Source organism: Meriones unguiculatus (genome assembly GCF_030254825.1).
Source record: "Meriones unguiculatus strain TT.TT164.6M chromosome 13 unlocalized genomic scaffold, Bangor_MerUng_6.1 Chr13_unordered_Scaffold_39, whole genome shotgun sequence".
NCBI lineage: Eukaryota > Metazoa > Chordata > Mammalia > Rodentia > Muridae > Meriones > Meriones unguiculatus.
Genome location: NW_026843648.1, coordinates 1970551 through 1994971, shown reverse-complemented (window position 1 = coordinate 1994971; position 24421 = coordinate 1970551). Strand labels below are relative to the sequence as shown.

Genomic DNA, 24421 nt, shown 5'->3' with positions numbered 1-24421 from the left:
GGGATACAAAGGTCCAAACTTAGACCTACAGAAGCCTAGGTTCCCTGAGATCAACCCCCAGATACTGCTCCAAGGGGCAACCAGTTATCCCTAAGAAAACTGACCAAACCATGGGGTACCCAGGGTAAATTTACAGTCACTAAATTTATAGCAAGAAACCTAGAAGCAGGGCAGCTGTCTCCAGAACTTCTCTGGGTGAGAGGAGAGCCCCCTTGACTAATACAGACCACAATTACCACTCAGGTCTTTACGTCTGAGGCAATTCCTGAAAAACCTGCCATTCAGTGACTGTACCCCAAAAGCTGAGGAGGCCTCCTTTGGGAAAAGTTACACTTCCTGCCAAGGGGATTATCCACACCACAAGATTCCAGGAAGCACCAGAAACTAACACTCAACACCTAAGATACCCAAATGGGTAGAGTGTAAAATTTCAACAAACAAAAGACACAGCAAAATGGCATCTCCAGAACCCAGTTATCCTGGGGCAAATAGCCCTGGAAACACTAGCGTAAGTGAAATTCAAGAAGATAACCTTACATCTATGCTTAAGAAGAGAATAATAGAGGAAACAAATAAACTATGTAAAGAACTAGAGGAAGATAGTCAGTCTATCAAGATCTGCAAAGAAATGGAACAAGATAAAGACAAACAGATTATGGCCATCCATAAAGAAATACAGGAAGTTCCAGCCAAACAATTTGTGGCCTTTACAGAAGAAATACTTAAATCACTGAAAGAAATTAAAGAAACAGAGGATTGTTCAAACAAACAGCTGAAGGAATTGAAGGAAAATACAGTCAGACAGGTGAAGTAATTCAACAAAACAGCTCAAGATCTGAAGATAGAATTGGAAAAATGAAAGAAAACACAAATGAAGGATATTCTGGAGAGAAAGAATTTAGGGAAGAAAACAGGAACTACAGAGGTAAGCACAACCTATTGAGATGGTTATAACTATAAGAGATGGAAGAAAGAATCTCAACTGTGAAAGACACAATAGAAGGAATCAATGTATCCATCAAAAAAATGCTAAATCTAAAATATTCTTGACACAGACCATCCAAGAAATCCAAGAAAACATGAAAAGACAAAACCTAAGAATAATAGGAATAGAGGAAAAAGATTCCCTCCTACAAGGCCCAGAAAATATTTTCAGCAAAATCATAAAAGAAAAAATCCCCAGCTTAAGGGAGAGTTCTATAAGAACACAAGAGGCCTACAGAACACCCAATAAAATAGACCAGAAAAGAAAATCCTCCCACCACATAATAATAAAAACAGTAAGTATACAGAACAAAGAAAAATACTAAAAGCTGCAAGGGAAAAAGGCCAAGTAACATATAATGGCAAACCCATCAGAATCACACCTGACTTCTCAACAGAGACTATGAAAGCTAAAAGGGCCTGGACAGATATCATCCAGACCCTAAGAGAACATAGATTTTAGCCCAGGCTACTATACCCTCATAGACTCTCAGTATTCATAGATAGAAAAAACAAGATTTTCAACGACAAAAGCAAATGTCAACAGTACCTACACACAAATCCAGTGTTACAGAAGACACTAGATGGAAAAATACAATCCAAGAAACCAACTACTTTCAAGAAAACACAGGAAATAATTAATCTCACTACAGCAAAACAAAAAGTAACCAAGCACACAAACTTACTATCACAGTCAATATCAAAATCAAAGGATCTAACAGCCACTGGTCATTAATCTCTCTCAGTGGACCCAATTCTCCAATAAAAAAGATGCAGACTAACAGAATGGATGCCTAAATAAGACCCAACAATCTGCTGCATATAAGAAGCACACCTAAGTCACAAGATATTACCTGAGGGTAAAGTTCTGGAAGACATTTTTCCAAGAAAATGGAACCAAGAATCAAGCAGGAGTAGCCATTCTAATATCTGATAAAATAGACTTTCAACCAAAATTAATAAAAAAAGAGATGGGGAAGGACACTTCATACATATCAAGAGAAAAATTCCACCAGGAAGATATCACAATCCTGAACATCCATGCCCCAAATACAAAGGCACCCATGTTTATAAAAGAAACATTAATAAAACTTAAACCACACATAGATCACCATACATTAATAGTGGGAGACTTCAACACCCCACTCTCAACAAAGAACAGGTTGACAAAACAGAGAAAAAAAGAAACAATATCTCTAACACAGACCATCCAAGAAATCCAGGGGTCATGAATCAAATGGACCTGACAGACATCTACAGAACCTTACACTCAAACACAAAAGAATTTACCTTCTTCTCAGCACCACATGGAACCTTCTCCAAAATAGACCATATAGTTGATTACAAAGCAAGCCTCAACAGATACAAGAAGATTGAAATAATCTCTTGTATCCTATTTGATCACCATGGAATAAAGCTGGACCTTAACAACAACAGAAACATAAAAAAAGCCTACACAAACATGGAAACTGAACAACTGACTACTAAATGACACATGGGTCAGGGAAGAAATAAAGAAAGAAATTAAAGTCTTCCTATAATTCAATGCAAATGAAGACACCAGATACCCAAACTTATGGGACATGATGAAAGCATTGCTAAAAGGAAACTTCATAGCACTGAGTGCCTTCAAGAAGAAATTTGAAACATCTCATTCAAGAAACTTAATGGCTTACCTAAAAGCCCCAGGGGAAAAAAAGAAGCAGACACACAAAAAAGGAATAGATGACTGGAAATAATCAAACTCAGGGCTGAAATCAATCAATTAGAAACAAATAAAACATTTAAAAGAATCAATGAAACCAAGAACTTGTTCTTTGAGAAAATGAGGAAGATAGACAAACCCTTAGCCAAACTAATTAAAAGGCAGAGAGACACTATCCAAATTAACAAAATCAGAAAAGTAAAGGGGGAGAAAACAATAGACACTGAGGAAATCCAAACAATTAGAACTTACTTCAAAAGTCTATATGCCACAAAATTTGAAAATCTAAATAAAATGGACAATTTTCTTGATCAATTCTACTTACCAAAGCTGAATCAAGACCAGGTAAATCAACTAAAAAGTCCTATATCTCCTAAGGAAATAGAAACATTCATCAAAATTCTCAGATTCACGAAAAGCCCAGGGCCAGGTGGTTTCAGTGCAGAATTCTACCAGACCATCAAAGAAGAGCTAACTCCAGTTTTCTTCAATCTATTCCACAAAATAGAAACATAAGGAACACTACCAAACTCATTCATTGAAGCCACAGTCACCTTGGTACCTAAACCTCACAAAGACCCAACAAAGAAAGCCTGTTTCAGGGCAATCTCCCATATGAACATTGATGCAAAAATACTCAACAAAATACTTTGCAAACCGAATACAAGATCACATCGAAGATATCATTCACTATGACCATGTAGGCTTCATTCCAGGCATGCAGGGGTGCTTCAATATACAGAAATCCATCAATGTGATCCACCATATTAACAAACTGAAAGAAAAAAAAAGTACATGATAATCTCCTTAGAAGCTGAAAATGCATTTGACAAAATCCGGAATCCATTCATGTTTAAAGTATTGGAGATATCAGGGATACAAGGCACATACCTAAATATAGTAAAAGCAATATACAGCAAACCTATAGCCAACATCAAACTAAATGGAGAGAAACTTAAATCAATCCCACCAAAATCAGAAACAAGACAAGGCTGCCCAGTATACCTGAATGACCCCAAAAATTCTACCCGGGAACTCCTAAAGCTGACAAACACTTTTAGCAAAGTGGCTGTATACAAAATCAAGCAAAAAAAAATAAGTAGCCCTCCTGTATACAAAAGACAAAAGGGCTGAGAAAGAAATTAGGAAAACAACACCCTTCACAATAGTCGCAAAGGACATAAAGTACCTTGGTGGGACCCAAAACAAGGAAGGCACAAACTTGTATGAAAAAATTTCAAGTCTCTAAAGAAAGAATTACAAAAAGATATCAGAAGATAGAAAGTACTCATGTGCTCATGGCTTGGAAGGATTAACATAGTAAAAATGGTCCTCTTACCAAAAGCAATCTACAGATTTAATGCAATTCCCATCACATTACCAAAACAATTCTTTATATACCTTGAAAGAAAAATTCTCAACTTCATATAGAATAACAAGAAACCCAGAATTGCTAAAACAATCCTCCATAATAAAAGATCTTCTGGAGGTATCTCCATCACTAATCTTACACTTTTCTGTAGAGCAACAGTAATAAAAACTGCATGGTACTTGCATAGAAACCAATTAGTGGATAAACGGAATCAGATAGAAGTCCCAGAAATATACCCACACACTATGGACACTTTATTTTTGACAAAGATGCCAAAACCATACAATGGAAAAAAGATAGCATCTTCAACAAATGGTGCAGGTCTAACTAGATGTCTACATGTAGGAAAATACAAATAGTTCCATATTTATCATTTTGCACAAAACTAAAGTTCTGGTGGATCAAAGACCTCAGTATAAAATCAGACATACTAACCCTGTTAGAAGAAAAAGTGAGGAAGAGCCTTGAACTCATTGGCACAAGATACAACTTCCTGCATCAACAGCACAGGCTCTAAGAACAACAATCAATAAATGGGACCTCATGAAACTGAAAAACTTCTACAAGTCAAAGGAAACTGTTATCACAGCAAAATAACTGCCTGAAGATTAGGAAAGGATCTTCATCAACCTTATATCTGACAGAAGGTTAATATCCAGTATTTATAAAGATTTCAAGAAGTTAAACACCAACAAATCAAGTAACCCAAATTAAAAAAATGGGGTACAGAGCTAAACAGAGAATTCTCAATAGAGGAATATAAAATGGCAGAGAAACCCTTAAAGAATTGTTCAGCATTCTTAGTCATCAGGGAAATGCAAATCAAAAGCACCCTGAGATTTCACCTTACACCCATCAAAATGACTAAGACAAATAACTCAAGTGACAACTCATGCTGGATAGGATTTGGAGAAAGGGGAACCATCCTTCATTGCTGGTGGGAATGTAAACTTATACAACCACTTTACAAATCAACCTGACACTTTCTCAGACAATTAGGAATAGCGCCTCCTCAAGATCCAGCTATACCACTCCTAAGCATATATCCAAAAGGCGCTCAAGCATATAACAAGGACATCTGCTCAACTAAGTTTGTAATAGCTTTATTTGTAATAGCGGAAGCCAGAAACAGCACAGTTGGCTCTCAGTTGAGGAATGGATACAGAAATTGTGGTATATCTATATGATGGAATATTACTCAGCAATGAAAAACAAGGAAAACATGAAATTTGCAGGTAAATAGTGGTAAGTGGAAAAGATCATCCTGAGTGAGGTATCCCAGAAGCAGAAAGACTCACAGGGTGTATACTCACTTATAAGTGGATATTGGATATAAAATATAGGATAAAAATACTAAAATCTGTACACTTAAGGAAGTTAATCAGGAAGGAATATGCTGGCTAAGATCCTCAAACCCCATGCAGAAAGGCAAAGAGGATGGACATCAGATGAGAGAGAGAACAGGGACAGGACAGGAGCCTACCACAGAGGGCCTTTGAAAGGCACTACCCTGCAGGGTATCGAGGCAGATTCTGAGATTCATAGCCAAACTTTGGGCAAAGTGCAGGGAATCATATGGAAGAAGTGGGAGATAGTAAGACCTGGAAAGGACAGGAGCTCCACAAGGACAGAAACAGTTCCAAAAATTCTGGACACAGGGGTCTTTTTGAAACTGGTGCTCCAGCCAAGGACCACTCATGGAGATGGCCTGAAATCGCTGCACAGAGGTATACTATGGCAGTTCAGTATTCAAGTGGGCTTCATAGTAATGGGGACAGGGACTGTCTCTGACAGGAACTTATTGGTCTGCTCTTTGATCACCTCCCCCCGAGGGGGGGAGCAGCCTTGCCATGCCACAGAAGAAGACAATGCAGCCATTCCTGATAAGAACAGATAGATTAGGATCAGAGTGAAAGGGAGGAGGACCTCCCTTATCAGTGGACTAGGAGAGGGACAGGGGTGGGGAAGACCTAGGGTCGGATTGGGAGGGGAGGCAGGAGAAAGTTACAGGGGGATATAAATTGAATAAACTGTTATTAATAAAAATTAAATAAGAAAAAAAGAAAACAGTAAAATGTTGAAAGATTTTGTTAAAAAACTATCCTGTTACACGTATGTTCAAACTTTGAAAATATTGACTGATATCAGTTATTGCTCCTAAATTAAAAAAATACTAAATAAATAAATAAAAAGAAATGAGGAAGGATACTTCATACTCATTAAAGGAAATTTCCACCAAGATGGCATCTGTACTCTGAGCATCAATGCCTTAAATACAAGGACACCCACATTTGTAAAAGAAATGTTAATAAAGCTTAAATAATATATTAATCACCATTCATTAATAGTGGGAGATGTCAATATGTCACTATCATCAAGGGACAGAGCAATGGAACAGAACTTAAACTGAGAGATAATGACACTAATGGATGTCATGAATCAAATGGACCTAATAGATATCTAGAGAATTTTTTAACCCAAACAGAAAAGAATATATCTTCTTTCAGCACCTCATGGACCCTTCTCTAATACTGACCATACAATAGATCACAAACCAGGCCTCAAAAGATACAACAAGATTGAAATAATGTCTTGTATCCTATCAGACCATATGGACTAAAGATGGACCTCAACAATAACAGAAATAATAAAAGCCTACACACACGTGGGAACTGAACAACTCCCTACTCAATGAAATCTAGGTCAGGGGAGAAATAAAGAAAGAACTTCCTACAGTTCAATGAAAATGAATGCACATCATACCCAAACTCATGGGATGCAATGAAAGCAGTCCTAAGAGGAGTTTTAATAGCACTAAAGGCCTTCATAAGCTATTGGAGACATCCCATACAAGCAACTTAATGGCACACCTGAAAGCCCTTAAAAAAAAAGAAGCAAACACACCCAACAGGAGTAGACCACTAGGAATAACCAAACTCAGGGCTGAAATCAATAAATTAGAAACAAAGAGAATAATTCAAAGAATCAACGAAACCAAGAGAAAATCAAATACATAGACGAACTAAGTAAATCGCAGAAAGACACTATCCAAATCAACAAAGTCTGACAGGAAGAGAGAGAGATAACAGACACTGAGAAAATCCAAAGAACTATTAGCTCTTATGTCAAAAGCCTATATGCCACAAAATTTGAAAAATGTAAATGAAATATAAAATTCTTTTGTTAGATTTCACTTACCAAAGTTGAATCAAAATTGGGTAAAGATATTAAATAGTCTTATATTGCCTAAAAAAATAGAAGCAGCCATCAAAATCCTTCCAACCAAAAAAAAGCCAAGTGCGAGATGATTTCAGAGCAGAATTCTACAAGACCTTCAATGAAGAGTGAAAACTGATATTCTTCAAATTATTCCACAAAATAGAAATGGACACAACATGACCAAACTCCTTTTGTAAGACAACAGTCACCTTGATAAATCCTCAAAGACCCCAAAATAGAAAGAGATCTTCAGACTAATCTCTTTTATGAACAATGATGCAAAAATACTCAATAAAATAATCGCAAACCAAATCCAAGAACATACCAAAAATATCATCCAACATGACCAAGTAGGCTTCATCCCAGGCATGTAGGAATCATTCAATATATGGAATCTTAATCCATCATATAAACAAATTAAAAAAAAGCACAGGATCATTTTCTTATAAGCCAAAAAAGCATTTGATAATATCCAACAGTTATTCTTGTTTAAAGTCTTAGAGAGACTGGGGACAAAGGCACAGATCTAAAAATAGTAAAGACAATGTACAGCAATCTAATAGCTAACATCAAACTAAATGGAAAGAAAGTTAAATCAATTCCACTGAACTTGGGGACAAGACAAGGCCACACACTCTCTCCAAATCTCTTCAATACAGTACTTAATGTCCTATCTAGGGCAATAAGACAACTAAAGGAGATCAAGGGGATACAATTTGATAAGGAATAAGTCAAAGTATTGCTCTTCACAGATGATATGACAGGTAACAAAAGTGACCCCAAAAATTCTACTGTAGGGAGCTCCTACAGTTGAAGGTGGTTGGATATAAAGTTAACTAAAAAAAATTAGTTGCACACCTGTATGCAAAAGACAAATGGACTGAGAAAGAATTAGGAAAACAACACCCTTCACAATAGGCAGGAAAAAAAAACTGACGTATCTTGGCGTTATCCTCAATAAGCCAGTGAAAAACCTATATGAAAAAAACAAAACAAAACAACAACTTCAAGACTCTGAAGAAAGAAATTGAAAAAGATACCAGAAGATAGAAATATCTCTCATGCTCATGGATCAGTAGGATCAACATAGTAAAAATTGCCATCTTACCAAAAAACAATCTACAGATTCAATGATATTCCCATCAAAATATCAACACAATTTCCTCTGGACCTTGAAAAACAATTCTCAGCTTTATATGGAAAAATAAAAATTCCAGAATAGCTAAAATAATCCTGTACAATAGCAGATTTCAGGAGGTATCCCCACCCCTGCTCTCAAGCTCTACTATAAATCAATAGTAATAAAAACTGCATGGTACTGAAATAAAAACAGACTGGTGGATAAATGGAATTAAAGTGAAGGCCCATAAAAAAACCACACACCTATGGACATTTGATTTTTGTCAAAGAATCCAAAACCATGCAATGGAAAAAGGACAGCATCTTCAACAAATGGTGCTGGTCTAACTGGAAGTCCACATGTGGAAAAATAAAAATAGATCTGTATTTATCACCCTGCAGTAAACTAAAGTTCAAGTTGATCAAAGAATTTTAACATAAAACCAGATATGCTAAATCTGTTAGAAGAAAAAGTGGGAAAGAGCCTTGATCTCATTGGCATAGAAGATAACTCCCTAAACAGAATACCAAGAGCACTGGCTCTAAAATCAACAATTAATAAATAGGATTTCATGAAATGAAAAGATTCTATGAAGCAAAGAATTTTGTGAATAGAACAAAATAACAGCCTACAGCCTGAGAAAGACCTTCTCCAACCCTACAAACAACAGAGAGCTCTATAAACAGTTCTATAAATAACAAACAAAATATATAAAGAGCTCTATGAATTAAACTCCAACAATAATCACTTTCAAACTGGGGTACAGAACTAAACAGAGAATTCTCCACAGAGGAATATCAAATGGTGGAAAAACATTTAAATAAATGCTAAATATCAATAGTCATCATGGAAATGCAAATCAAAACTACTCTGGCATTCCATCTTAAACCCATCATGGCTAAGATCAAAACCTGAAGTGACAGCACGTGGCTAGTGAGAATGTGAAGAGGAACACTCCTCCATTGCTGGTGGGAGTGCAAACTTAACAACCACTTTAGGAATCAATCTGATACTTTCTCAGACAATTGGAAATAGTGTTACTTCAAGACCCAGCTATACCATTCCTGGGCATATAACAAAAAGATGCGCCACCATTTAACAAAGATATTTGCCCAACTATGCTCATAGCATTTATACTCATAATAGCCAGAATCGGGAAACAACCTACATGTCTCTCAACTGAACAATGGTTACAGAAATTGTGCTATATTTACACAATGCAATGCTACTCAGGTATTTAAAAATAGGAAACCATGAAATTTTCAGGCAAGTGGATAGAACTACAAATGATCATCCTAAGTGAGGTAACCCAGAAGCAGACAGACATGCATGGTATATACACATTTGTAAGTGGATAATAGCCAGAATACAGAATAAACATAGTACAATCCACAGACCTAAAGAAGCTAAATAAAAAAGAGGACCCTATAGAGGATGCTCAATTATCATTCAAAAGGGCAAATAGAATCGATGCCAGAAGTGACTAAAGAGAGAGAACAGGATGAGAGCTTAACATACATGTCCTTTGAAAGACTATCCAGCAGGGGATTGAAGCAGATGCTAAGACTTGCAGCCAAACTTTGTGCAGAGCACAGGGGATCATAAGAAAGTGTTGGGGGATAGAAAGACCCATAGCTGACAGGAGCTCCATAAGAAGATCCGCAAGGCCAAAAAATCTGGGCCCATGCATACCTGCAGAGACTGATGCACCCACCACAAACCATTCATTAAGAGGACCTAGACCACTACTCAGATGTAGCTGATAGGCAACTCAGTCTCCATGTGGGATCCATACTAAGGGGAGAATGTGCTGGCTTTGACATGGACCCTGCTGTCTGCTATTTGCTCACTTCCCCATGGTGGAGGGGGCATTGCTATGCCACAGAGGAAGAGGATGCGGGAAGTCCTAGTGAGACTTGATAGGCTGGGTTCAGATGGTAGGAGAGGAGGGCTCCCTGTATCTGAGATATAGGAAATGTGTAAGGGGGGAAGAAAAAAGGAGGGCGAGACAAGGAAGAGTCAAGGGAGAAGATTACAATTGGGATGTTAAGTGGATAAATTATTTTTTAATTTAATTAATTTCTTTATTACAATGTGTTCACTTTGTATCCTTGCCATAACCCCCCTCCCTCATCTCCTTCCAGTCCCACCCACCCTCCTTCTTCTCCCCCTATGCCCTTTATCTAGTCTCCTAATTGGGAAGGAACTCCTCCCCTTCTAACTTATCAGGTCTCATCAAGGATGGCTGCATAATCTTCCTCTGCTTTTGGCCTTGCAAAGCTGCACCAAACAGGAGGAGGTGATCAAAGACTCGAGTTCATGTCAGAGAATAAATTATAAAAAATTTTTAAATTAAAAATAAATTAAATGTGAATAAAACAAACAAATAAAATTAAAAAAAAACAAATACAACAGGTAAGAAGAGTGTCACACACTTACAATTCAGTGACTCAGAAAGCTCAGATAGTGTTAGTGTCATGAATAAATGCCATCCTAAGAAATTAAATATACTCCCTGCCAAATTTCAAATGCAAGATGTGGATGAAGATCAGCACAAAAACCTATGCTTACATATACAAAACAAAACAAAACAAAATAAAATACCTAAATCCATATATTCCAGGCTCAGCAGCCAATGATGGTGATGTTGATGCCAGGCATGTTGGCCTAAATTTAAGCCCAACACTCGACTGGAGTTAGAGCTGTAAGTTCAAAACCAGCCTGGTCTACAAACAATCTTTCAGGAAACATCCAGGAACTCTGAGAATTATGACAACATAAAGCATGCTGATAATCAGATTAAATGAAGAAGGATGAGATCAAAGGTCCAGAAGACATTTTCAACAAAATCAAACAAGAAAAATTTCTTAATCTAAAGAAGAAGATATCTATCAAGGCACAAGAAGCATACAAAATATCAGAGACTGGACCAGAAAACAAAGTCCTCTTAGCACAGAATAATCAAAATACAAAACATGCAGAATAAAGAAAGAATATGAAAAGCTGCAAATAAAAGCAAACAAACCAAACTAACCAACCAATCAGACAAACCAAAACAAACAAAAAACAAACCAACCAAAAAACAAAAAAGGCAGATCTATTGGAATTAATCCTGTATTCTCAGTAAAAATGCTAGAAGTTGAAGGGCTTAGACAGAGTGTTTCTGACTCTAAAAAACTACGGAAGGCAACACAAATTACTAACTATGCCCAGAAACTTTCAGTCACCAACTGGGGAAAATAAAATGTTCCATAAAAAGGTCAATTTTAAATAATATGTATCTACAAATACAGCCCCACTCAAGGTGCTAAAACCACCACCACCACCGAAATAACAATCTCTATTCATTGATATCTCTTAATATCATCGACACAAATTCACCAATAAAAAACACAGACTCACAAAATGGATGATAAAATAGAATCCACCCTTCTTCTAAATACAACAAACACAGCTTCACATCAAGATAGACATTATCTCAAGGTAAAGGGTTGGAAAAAGATATTCTAAATAAATGGACTATGAAGCTTGTATAGCGATTTTAATATCTAACAAAACAGCTTTCAAAAAAACTAATCAAAAGATGTAAAGGAAATGATGTATTAAAAAAATCCAGCAATATAACACTTCAATACTTAACATCTATGCCCCCAACCTAAGAGCTCCCAAGTTATTAAAAAAAAAAAAAAAAAAAAAAAAAACACTTCTGCAGCTTGCATCGCAAGCTCATAAACCGATAGGGGAAGACTTCAGTATTATCACTCTCACCAATGGACAGGTCCTTCTGACCAAACTAAACAGAGAAATGTTCCAGCTAACTAACATCAAAAAACTAAATATACCCAAATGATGTTTACAGAACATCCACCCAAGCACAAAAGATTATTCCATCTTCTCACCAACTCATATACTATTCTCCAAAATTGAAGATATACTTGAACAGTATCAAAAGATATAAGAAACTTGCAATAATTCCATGACATGAATACATAACATATCAGAACTCATAGTACACAATAGAAGTGTTGACCAGAAGACAGTTCATAGCACTAATTACATTTAGAAAAAAAATAGCAGCAAGATCTCTTGCTAGCAACTTAACAGCACTCCTAAATACTGTACAACAAAAAGAAGTAAACATAACTAAAAGGAGTAGATAGTGAGAAACTGTTGAACTGTCTCTTCACTGGTAAAACTGAATCTTTCCACATGAAAAGAATGGTGGATCCTATCAAAATTGATGATTAGATATGAATAGTAGAGATCCCCTGAATAAGCAGAGGTAACTGTTCATCAGACAGCTTGGTCATTAAGTCTAAACAAACTTATAAAGACTAGTGTTTTCTTCTTAAATAAAAAAAGGATACTTTTGTTGTTTCATATTAAAAACAGTTAAGAGGTTTAAATGTTTTAAGTAAATTCAAAGGTATAAATTTGTTTGAGTTGGAATAATTTGGAATGAATATAATATATTTGAGCAGCGTGGTGATAGACCATGCATTTAATCCCAGCAGAGACAAGCAGTTATCTATTAATTAGTTGCTTTCTAAATTCAGCAGTTACAATGACAGGGTGTTGGTGGTTCATAGCCTTAATCCCAGCATTTGGGAGGCACATGCCTTTTACATACCACCTGTGAGGCAGAGGCAGGCACATAGGATTTAAAGTGATTTTATTTAAAAGCTGCTTGTAATAGGCAGGCTGAAAATTAAAGTGAATGCCCTTTATTATCTAGAAATAAATACACTTTAAGGTATATTTGTAAACTTTCAAAGGTATTTTTTTAACTTTAATTGAGATACTATACTTTTTCTATTTTCAAAAAATCATTTGCCCTATAAAAGATATAACATGCCTAAAAAGGTACAACCCTCACCCCCAAATTAGGGATGGGGTATGGTTTTGATTTAATCTTTACAGGAGAATAAAATCATCCAACTAAAGAATATGGAGACCACTGGACACATGAAACTTCTGAAGAAAATGACAGATCACCAAAAGAAAATGTCAAAAGCGAAGGAGTAAACTGGCCAACTGGTATCACTCACCTTCATGTTGTCTCTTCTGCCTTCTACAGACATAGTGCAAATTGTCTTTATGTGATTGCTAAAGAATAATCTAAAATCTCTATCTCATATCAGAAAAGCCACCTGGTAAGAAACAGAGGAAAACAGAAAAATAAGGGATGATTCTATTGTCATGAATCTCATAATCTTCTGGCATGATGTGACTTCTGTACTTACCACAAACTTCAATAATCAAGAATGTGTACAGTGTTTATGAAAGAATGAGGGGTGAGAAAAAAAGTCAAAAACATAAGCCTAAAATAGAGACAAGTTTACATGAAAAGACCTAAGGAAACTCTAACATGAAAAATGTGCACTGCACCAGAGATACCTTTGATTTTCTAATTAATAAAAATTAAATAAACACAGATTTCACAACTGCTACAAGACAAACACAAAGTGACACCTAAATCTTTATATTTCTGACCCTCCAGCTACTACTAACCTCCTTTACAGAGAGTCCTTTTGCTCTGGAAGTCTCTTAGAAAATGGAGGTGATCATAAGCTGGGCTATGGCTTGCAGTCCCTCATGTCCCCTTGTGGGTTCAGGCACAGCCCATCCCTTGCCAACAATCATACACAAAAAAAAGGTTGGAGAATAATTTAGTTTCTGTTTCCTGCTGCATGATTTATGTCACAATATGTGTATCTTTCCTATCCACTTATTTAAAACCAGGCACACCTGACAAAATTCTGCATCTCAGAAATTCCTTTTGTACCGTGGATTTGAATTTCCCTAAATCATGCCATTGTGACTGGTGGTAGTTGAAAGGTTAAAAAAAACATAATCAAGTATTGCTGAAAGATGACCACCACCCCCTTTTTTCTTCCAGTTTCAAAACGAGTTGTAAAATTTGTTATGCAAAGCTCTATGTGAAATACAACATTCATCATTTCTAGAAATGAGACCTTCAGTTTTCCAATCTGTCCACTGCAAAACCAGTATCTGTGTGTGCACACTAGATAAGTCATATTATAAGCACCATGACTTTCTACTGCCCAGGATGCAAAGTCCTCACTTCTCTGGGCAATCAACTCTCAGGAAGGGTCGGAGGCCAAGGGTCTCTGCTGAGATTACCACATGGAGACCAACAGAAACACAGCCTGATCCATAGTCTGAACAACCATCCATCTCATTCAAAGCAGATCAGGCTGTGATAGCTCAGAAGCCTGCTCTTCCAGGCCTGGGGACAATGGCCCCACACTCAGCATGACATGGCCTCTGGTCTCACTCACAGCTCTTTAGAGCTACATCAGAAGAAAATCCCAGAACAAACCCATAAACTACCTCCCACTCTTGCTCCTGACTTCTAGGCCTGCCCAGAGTCCCTCATTAGCTTGAACAATAGAGCTGAGTCTCAGGACAGTAGTAACTCCTCTACCAGTGGATCAAAGATCAAATGATGCAGATAGCAGAGGCATTCTAGCTTTGCCCTAACCCCTATGGGCACACAGAACCCTAGTATTGTTCTAAAAGAATGAAAATCCCAATTATTTGATTTGAAACCTGCTAGCACAGAGAGGCAAAGGAAGCACCCATCTGACCCTGCTACTCACCTCTACTCCAAGAGGAAAAGTCCCCAAAAGCTCACCAGTTCAGATAACAGCTCAGGGGGGATAGGCCAAAGGAACCCAAGGCCAAAGCCTTCTAGCTCAAAGTTAAAAAATCCCAAAATTTACCAAGCTAAAACTCCTTCCACTTTTACACTCTGTCTTAAATACATTTCAGCTGAAAGTTCCACTTACTCTTTAATCCCTGTCAGCTGGTTTCTTGCTTTGCCTCTTGACCTAGGGTTAACATTATTTCATCCTGTGCACAGAGAGCTTTTGAATTAAAGGTATGTTCCAGGGCTGACAGAATCATCCCATAATTACCTTTTTAGAATATACAGAAAATTCTTGGAATTAAGGTTTGTGTTAGGGCCCAACAATACCTAACAAAGCACAGGTTTTTACAGTTCACAATCTAAGGGATCACCCTGGGATCAAATATCCTGCAACACCCTCATCTTGGAAATGATTTAAAATTCAAACTTCCACTCTCCCAGGGCACCTGTTCATTTTCCAAGATACAGGTAATTTATGTTACACACTCAGTGTCCATTGAATTCATCTCTACCTCATAGTTAGGAAGTCCTTCAGCCAAACTTCGGTCAAAGCCAAACAGTAACAACCATTAAAGAAACAAATGGCCATGAATTTGAAAGTAAGGAGTAGTTAAGCTGATTGAAAATGAGATATAAAACAAAAAGGATGTGGCTGTTCCTAGGTATGTTGGAGTAGAAAGTTTATTATAGATAAAAGAGAGAACATAGACACAGGGAAATGTGGGACAGTCTAGAGTTGACATGATCCTGAGCTATGTGAGAAGACAGAGGGAAGTAGAGAGCCAGAACAAAGGGCCAGGAGGATAAATGATAAATGAAAAATTTATCATTTTAAATTTAAATAAAAATTTAAATTAAATTTAAATTTAAATATCATTTAATTTATTATTTAAATTAAATGATGAATTTAAATGAAAAATTTATCATAAAGGAAAAATGATAAATGAAAAAGACCAGGTAACCAAAACGGTTAGAATACATAAGGAAGGACAGCTGGGAGGAGGGCAGCTCAACTCCTGAGCTAGAGAACTGTGTTTGACACCCATACCTTGTAATAGGTAAGGACTGAGGGATGCTGGGAGAACCTGACAGTCACGTTTTTTTGATTTTTAAGTAGCCACCATAACCATTCATCCGAGCATTTGAGACATAAGAGTAGAGAGGAATGAGAAGTTTGAAACAATTTCATTGTAATCTCAAAAATTATTTTTAAAACTTGAAAATTGCTTTATGGTCCAATATTCTTCAGGGAATCCAAGCATATATTAGAGACCACAAAGTATTACTCATACCTTTTCTCTCAGGTTGTGCATTTTCAAATGGGGGGGAGGGGAAAGCATTCCTGTTAGGCACTACCACACCACTTTGTCCAGATTTTCTGTGTGTTTGAACTAGTGTAAGTGTAGAAATTTGCTTTCCAGAAACAAGTTCAGCAACTAATCAATATTCTTGATTCTCTTTGTGTATGACTCCCAGCTCTAAGTGTACACCTTTCACTTTTACTGACCATCTAAAATTGATTACCTGACTCAGTGCCATCTTCACTCCTCCCCCTCCCTTTCTGTGTTGTGACAACACCAGCTTCAAAGTAGGTCAATGAACTCAATTCTTACACAGGTCCCTCTTTATTTGTAATCACCAACCTCCAAACAAACAAACAAACAAACAAACAAACAAAACCCGGGGAGGTCAGTGGACACTCATTCACTGATCTGTTTTACTTCACACTGACCAGTCAGGGCCCGCCTGAAAAGAGTTGCAGGACTATGTTCTAGGCACTGGGCAGTAGGGGCAAGCATTCAGTGTTCCAATAAAGTGTAAACTACATAACATGTGAAAAGCTGATCTACAGGAGACATTGCTTTAAACAAAAACAAATATCAAAGCACTAGGAAAAAAGGAATGAAATTCTTAATGACTGGATTATCAAATAATATTAACTAATAAGAGACTAGAGCAGTGATGCATTAACAAAATAAAATTTAATAATAACAACTGACTTATTTATTTATTTATTAGTTATTTATTTATTATGGATGCAGTGTTTTGCATGCATGTACACTTGCATGCCAGAAGAGAGCACCAGATCTCATTATAGGTGTTGTAAGCCACAATGTGGTTGGTGGGAATTGAACTCCTGAACAATTAACAGCCAGTGCTCTTAAACTTAAACTCAGAGTTGAAAAAAAAAACACATAGGCATACTGACTTTGAAAAACAGGCCATTCTCTTGTGGAAGGAAAGCCATTAATAAGATACTGTTTGATGTTATCCCTGTGTACAATATTAGCAGCTGAGACTGTAACGTGACAGACACAGCTTTAGCCTATAGCCTGTGTCTCAAATTTGAACTGACAGAACTGTGTCAATGAGGATTGTATATATGGGCATAGGACAGTCCCTTAATTTGAAATTCAATATTCACTGGATCAAGCTACCTGACCCAAATTGTACACCCACCAATCTGGTCTGTTTTCATTCCCACTCATGAATTGATAAATACACATTGGGAAATTACAAATTAAAAAAACCTCACCCTGCCCCATTTCTATATAATCCTGGTGAGCAAACATGTGTATCCCAGGATCCTAATCTCTAACGAGCCTGGTTAGAAACTACTTATCTGTGGAGTGTTTTACAGACAGTCTTTCCTCAGCTAAATTCTAACTGGGACCACTAGTTTCTCAGCAAAAGTAAATCCTTTACATCATCAGTTCTACTCTTCTATATCACAGCTTAATATTGGAGTGCTCTCTGACATAGGACATGCCACAAAATCCACAAAATCCACAAAATCCACAAAATCCAAATGGATCTTTTAGAACTGAGAGAACCTACATGACACCCCCAAACATCTCCATAAACTAGGCCTCAAAAGGGTCACCTAAAGGTCACAGAATAGTGACTCTACCATAAGGTCAGCAGGAACCAGGCCACGGGTCACCATTTCCCAAAACAAGGTCATTCATAAGATTCCCTACCCAAGGAACAGCCTGAGGATAACCACAAGGATGGGAAGGTATCTTATCTCAAAGTGGGGCATTTGTCCTGAGCAGCCCACCAACCTTGTCGTGGAATATTCAATGACACAGAAAATACCTAACATTCCTGAGGCCTAGAGATAGCTGCTCTCAATGTTAGTTATGTTAGCTAGCCAATCACTTTGTAAAAAGCTTACCCTTGATGAATGTCACCCAATCCTGTAACTGTTAAACCAGAACTTCCTGATCCTTCCTAAATCCCCAGTCAAAACCCTGGCATGCAGCTGCTCAAGGCTCTCCTCTGTGATCCACTGATCCACTGTGTTAATGATGTTGGAGAGACCCAGCTTAATCCCAAATAAAACTCTTTATTGTTGCATATATGGTCTAGCTCCTGATGATCTTTGGGGACCTTAAGACCTGGGCATAACATGTGGGGTCTCATATTGGATCCTTAAGGCTCCCAAGCACCCCAGGCTTATGGAACTGATCAACAGCCAGCAAGTGAGCACTCTGTCTGTATCTGTCTGTGTCTGTCTCCGTGTTTCTCTAGTTTTGTTTTTTTTTTTTTTGGACCTTGAGGCAAAATGTATAATCTATGTGGTCAGAAAGGTTAGAGCTGATGCTCTGGACAGCTGTGGGCCAGAGCGGGCCTTGAAAGAAGGGGCATATCTGTAAAGGGAGTCGAGCACTGAGTTTTCTGTGATCTCTGGACCTCAGAGAGGATGAATGTGCCCCTATCTGTAAAGGGTGGTAGAGTGCCCTGTTTTCTGTGATCTCTGAATCTTTGGGCAAGGACAATGCAGGTAGCTCCTGCATCAGAGATTCGCTGATATCTTACTTTCATTTTTTCCCCTGTAAGAGTGGTGGAATCTGCTGTCTGGCTCTGTGTATTTTTCTGTTGCACAAGCAATGGGATCTAGCTGTTTGTGTCTTGTCTTAACTGTTTTGTCTCTCGCTGCCAAATTTTTGTCTCTGGGACTGACATAGGGCGGAATCCTTCTATCCCTCTAGACTTGATTCTTTCCCATTTCTGGGAAGCTTGAGTCGTGCTCCACAGGTACCAGTGAGAGTGGCGAGGAGGTGCCAAGGGATGGATACAGTATGTGGAGCCCCAGGCTTGGCACCTCTGCCAATGTTCTCTGGTCTCTGGTTTAGCAGAGATTAGCCCCTGCTCTGGCCTTAAGTCTGGCAGAGGTTGGCTACTTCTCTGGACTCTAATCTGACAGAGAATAGCTGCTGCTGTGGTCTCTGGTCTGGCAGAGTTTGCCTGGTGCTTTGGCCTCTGGTCTGGCAGAGATCAACAGATATGTTGCTGCTCCATTCTCTGGTCTGGTTGAATGCAGGTCACCATTCTAAACTTTGGTGTAGTTGGGCTGATCCTGATTTCGGGTAGGCCATCACTAATGGAACAGGATAGAGGGCACATAGAAAGACAGGCCACTGTTCTGAGTTTTGGTATTTTCTCCTTCTTCCATTCTCTTTGAGCACATTTTACCCAGTACATTTTTTTTCCTTTGTGGTTTTGTTTGCTTGTGATAGTTTCAGTGGGCCAGTGATCAAACAGCTGTGCTCCATTGTGACTTTGCCTTCCTCATGATCCCAACACTACAAGCTGGTCACCAGGGGGAACACATATTTCCACAGGTTTGGCTAGGAAGCCTCGGTTGGAGAGGGGTCTATATGCAGAAAATCCTGCGGGGCTGGACCTTGTTGCCTCCTTGCTATCTCTATGAGGAAGGTCGGTGACCTGAGGTTAGCTCTGGCTTGGAACAATGACCGTCAAATAATGCTCTTAGATGAAAGGTATTGTAGTTATTACTATTCTTATTATTTGGTTAGGATCCCCTGTAGCCCAGCCTGGCCTTAAACTAAACAGGTATAAAATGACCTTGAATTTCAGATCCTTCTGCTCCACCTCTTATCAACTGATATACACTCCCAATCCCACAATCTTCTTTTTTTGAGCCATAGGTGGCTTCAACAGGGAAGTGAACCGAACTCAAATAGGGAAGGCTTGGCTCCACTGAGCTCCTGGGTCTGAGCCTGTGTACTGGCACTGTGCCAAGAATACCCACCTGAGTAACCTTGACATCTCACTTATTAGCCTGGCTGCACTTATGAGATTGTCACCTGAGAATGAATCTAATTCTTTTTTAGTCGAGGTCTCATACTGGCAACTAAAAGAATTTTGTTAGAAAACTTAGAAAACACATGTATGATTGTGGTGTGCATGGGTGGGGAACCTCTGTCAATGTGTTCCCCAAAGTGCTAAAGGACATAAGCATAGGGAAAGAGGAGGGGTAGATGAGGAATTCACTATGTCTGGGTATCTATCCCTCCACCCCCAGAAAATGAGTTGCTTTACTTAATCACCAGTGCAAGAAAAAAATAGCTAGAATGCATTTGAGGTTCAAGGTTTAGAAGTGAGGCTGCAGGGGTCCTTTTGGCAATGCTTTCACAGAATTGCATCCATTCAAGTGCAATGTTTGTAAATTCACACTGAGCAAGGAAAGCAGAGAAGGGAAAGGGAGGGGAGGGGAATAAAAAGAGGGCAGGGGAGGGACATGTTCAAACTTTTCCTGGCAAGAAAACAAAAAGGAAAAAAAAATCCTGCTTAATGAATTTCCAACTTTTGTGTGTGTGCCCAAGAATTCTCTTTTATTATTATTATTTATTAAATTTTTGTGTTAAATATTTTTAACTTTTTAAGTTTTATTAATTACACTTTATTCACTTTGTATCCCCCCATAAGCTCCTCCCTCCTCCCCTCCTAACCCCACCTACCTTTCCCTTTCTTCACTCATGCCCCTCACCAAGTCCACTGATAGGGGACGTCCCCCCTCCTTCCTTCTGATCTTAGTCTATCAGATCTCATCAGGAGTGGCTGCATTGTCTTCCTTTGTGGCCTGGTAAGGCTACTCCCCCCACATGGGGTGGTGATCAAAGAGCAGGCTAATCAGTTTATGTTAGAGGCAGTCCCTCTTCCCATTGCTATGTAACCCACTTGGACACTAACTGTCACGGGGTACATCAGTGCAGGGGTTCTAGGTTATCTCCATGCATGGTACTTGGTTGGAGTATGAGTCTCTGGAAAGACCCCAATGTTCAAATTTTCTCATTCTGTTGCTCTCCTTGTGGAGTTCCTCTCCTCTCCAGATCTTACTATTTCCCATTTCTTTCATAAGATTCCATGCACTCTGCCCAACAGTTGGCCATAAGTCTCAGTATCTGCTTTGATAGTCTGCAGGGCAGAGCCTTTTAGAGGGCCTCTGTGGCAGGTTCCTAACTTGTTTCCTGTTTTCTTCTTCTTCTGATGTCTGTCCTCTTTGCCTTACAGGATAGGGATTGAGCATTTTAGTCAGGATCCTCCCTCTTGATTAGTTTCTTTACATGTACAGATTTCAGTAGGTTTATCCTATATTATATGTCTATATGAGTGATTATATACTGTGTGCCAAGAATTTTTAAGTTGTGTTTATGTGTACATTCCTTTCATCATATTTACAAGTATATACATATATATGTGTGTGTGTATATATATGAATATATATATATATATATATGTATATATATATACTCTAAACGTTTGCTGAATAATGGTGTTTCAATGTCTTTCCCACATTTCAACTGAATTATTTTTGGACACTAAATCTAAATCTAATTCTTATCAATATTTGGAGGCTTTACTTGTTTTGAATGTGTGGTTTTATTTTTTTAGTTAACAGTGTGTACACAGTCTCTTACACCAGAGTCATCATATTTGGGGCTCTAACAAAGTAATGAAAAACAGTAAATAGTACTAATAATGTTAATGACTAAAATTGAAATAACTGAGTGCATTGTACAATGATCTCAGATGTTCTTTTCAGACAGGACATTTTATGATGAAATTTTTTCATGAGGCACAAAATGCCTGCTAAGCTTAAGGCTTGTTTACAACATTCTCTTGAAAACAAGGTTCAAGATGCATCCTGAAGTCATAACATCAAATGATGTATAGAGAGAACATAATCACCTTTGCAGATATGGGCTCCTAGGGATACATATGGTAGGATGCAAAGCCCAGGAAAATTTCTGAAGATATGACTTTTTCTGAGGATACGACTTCTCATAAAACCTAATGAAAATATAGATTCTTCCCAGAAAATGAACATGTACATAAAACAGGTACAGAGTAAATGTCAGGAGAGGGACCAGGTTAAAAAAACTAACACCAAATAAGTATCACTGTTGCTGTATCTGGAATTTCTATCTTGTTTGAAAGGCAGAGACAGGAAGACTGTTAACCCCTGTATTTAAGGCAGGGCATCTGCATAAAGAAAAGCAATGTTTTGCTTCTCCTGTTCCTTTTTTTCTCCTCCCCTTTCTCCTCCTTCCTTACCCCTTATATGTGAAGCAAATTTTCTACCTCTGAGTTGTATTCTTACCTTGTGTACAAAACAGGCAGAAACAGATAGTCTTTGGATATAATAAAGCCAGATGCTAAACCTCACTAAAGCTTAAAGGAAGTAACTTGTTATGGGATAAATTAAAGAGAACACAGAGAAGGCAACAGGCATAGAGGAGGCTGTCCTAGTAACAGCAGTAACAGAATAACATAAAAAGACTTCAGGAAATGTTTTTTACAGATGGCACAATGGCTGGCATTAACAAATAAATTGCCACATGCTTCCATCCTTTAGGTGAGAATTCTGTTTTACTATCAGATTATGAAGACTTTGTTAAAGGAATTTACTGTTTAAAAGGTTAATTGTCCTTCCACAGATAGTTACTGTGAATTAGGTACCCAATACTGTGCTAAGTCCTGAACACACAAAAATGATTGATGTAAACACTACTCTTTCTCTATATGCTTACCGTCTTGTGGGGTAATCCACCATAAACAAACCCATAGACCATGCGTAGAAATGTATACAGCACATAAATTCCACTATGAAACCTAAAGGAAAGCAAGAGGTACCTAACATCCCAGAAAGGATAAAGAACATACATATTCAAAGGCTGAGACGTGAGAACATTTTAGTTTAGTAGGGTAAATGAAAGAAGGTGAATTTGTTTGCAGTATACGAGGGAAGAAGAAAGGAATGATGATGATGATGATGATGATGATGATGATGATGATAATAATAATAATAATAAAAGAATAAAGAGGGATGATAGCCATCCCTCTATGCTGCTGCTGTTCTTTTCATCCTTGCACCCTCTCATGTGCTTCTGTGCCCTCTAGTGGTGACGGGGGGCAACTTCTCCATCATTTCTCTCTGGAATTGTTGATGGTTTAATCAGCAGAGCCTGCATGGCTGGTGGCCCCCAGGGAGAGCCCATGAGGGCGAGGCTTGGGCAGGTGACTCCCGGAAGTGACCATGCTCCCTCAACATTGTTCTGGTTGGAACTCGGAACACTGGTTGCCAGGTAACCAGACGCCAGCAGCAACAGCTGCCTGGACAGACCAGCTCGTCCAGAGGAGCTGGAGAGAGGAGTGTGTTGTTCTGCTTCCAGACCTCCAAAGGCTTAGGTCTCTTGGAAGCCAATGGTGGTCGCCTGGGCCGCTGCTGGAGACATATGGTGTGCTCAATGACACGTTTCTGGCCTGTTCCCCACCGTGAGACCAAGGTAATCAGGGCCGCTGTGTGGTGGGGGAGCTTTCTGGTCCACTCCCACCCCCCATCCACCGCGGTTGCGGCCTGGGCGAATGTTCCTGTTGGGTCACTGAGGAACACGTTTCATGTCTGCTTCCCTTTTCAGTGTAGGGAAAGGGGTCGTTGGTGCCCCTCGGAGTTTGCAAACTTCAAGCCTTCCTCCTGCCGTGGTCCTTCCTCAGAGTAATAGGAAGCTAGCCTTCTTGCATGGTATCCCCATTTCTCAGGAATGATGGCGTGAACTTCGTGGACCAGATGATCCCCTATTTTCCCACCACTATTTCTGGCCCTTTATCCAAAGTTTGCGACCACTGGAAAGGTTTTCTGGACCTGATCCTGAAAAGGCAGTCGAGCGGCTCCACCAGGGATCCAGCCCTCAGACCTCCTCCTGCTGTTTTCTAGGGCCTGTGCCCTCACAGAACCAGACGACTGTGTCGCAGCAGCCTAGGTTCCGGGCCTGGCCCTTTAAAGTGACATAGCCATACATGGGCGATTGGGGCAGGGGTGGGGCTCTAGCAGGTGCCATTCACCTTCCCCAGGGAGTGTCACACACCACCCTTTCTCAAGCCCTGAGCATCCTTTGGATAAAGGATTCTGGACCCCATCTGTGGTGTTTGGGATAAATGGAGTCCCCAGCACCCCCAAACCCCTTCCTAGGAAGATTTGAATATCTCCCTCTAGACATCTGGGTGGGTTGGGGACATGGGCCTTAGGGGTGGCATCCC

The 24421-nt window shown here is 38.8% G+C and overlaps 1 protein-coding gene across 1 annotated transcript in view; it reads right to left on the bottom strand.

Moving 5' to 3' along the window:
* The window catches only part of LOC132651039 (zinc finger protein 436-like), a gene marked incomplete at its 3' end in the record, with an annotated part of 29033 nt that extends 4850 nt beyond the window's left edge, over window positions 1–24183 (bottom strand). The window contains exon 1 of the mRNA XM_060376351.1: window positions 24108–24183. Within this exon, the coding sequence (XP_060232334.1) occupies window positions 24108–24183 (76 nt within the window). The remainder of the gene's footprint in view (window positions 1–24107) is intronic.
* Between the last annotated feature and the right edge of the window lie 238 nt (window positions 24184–24421).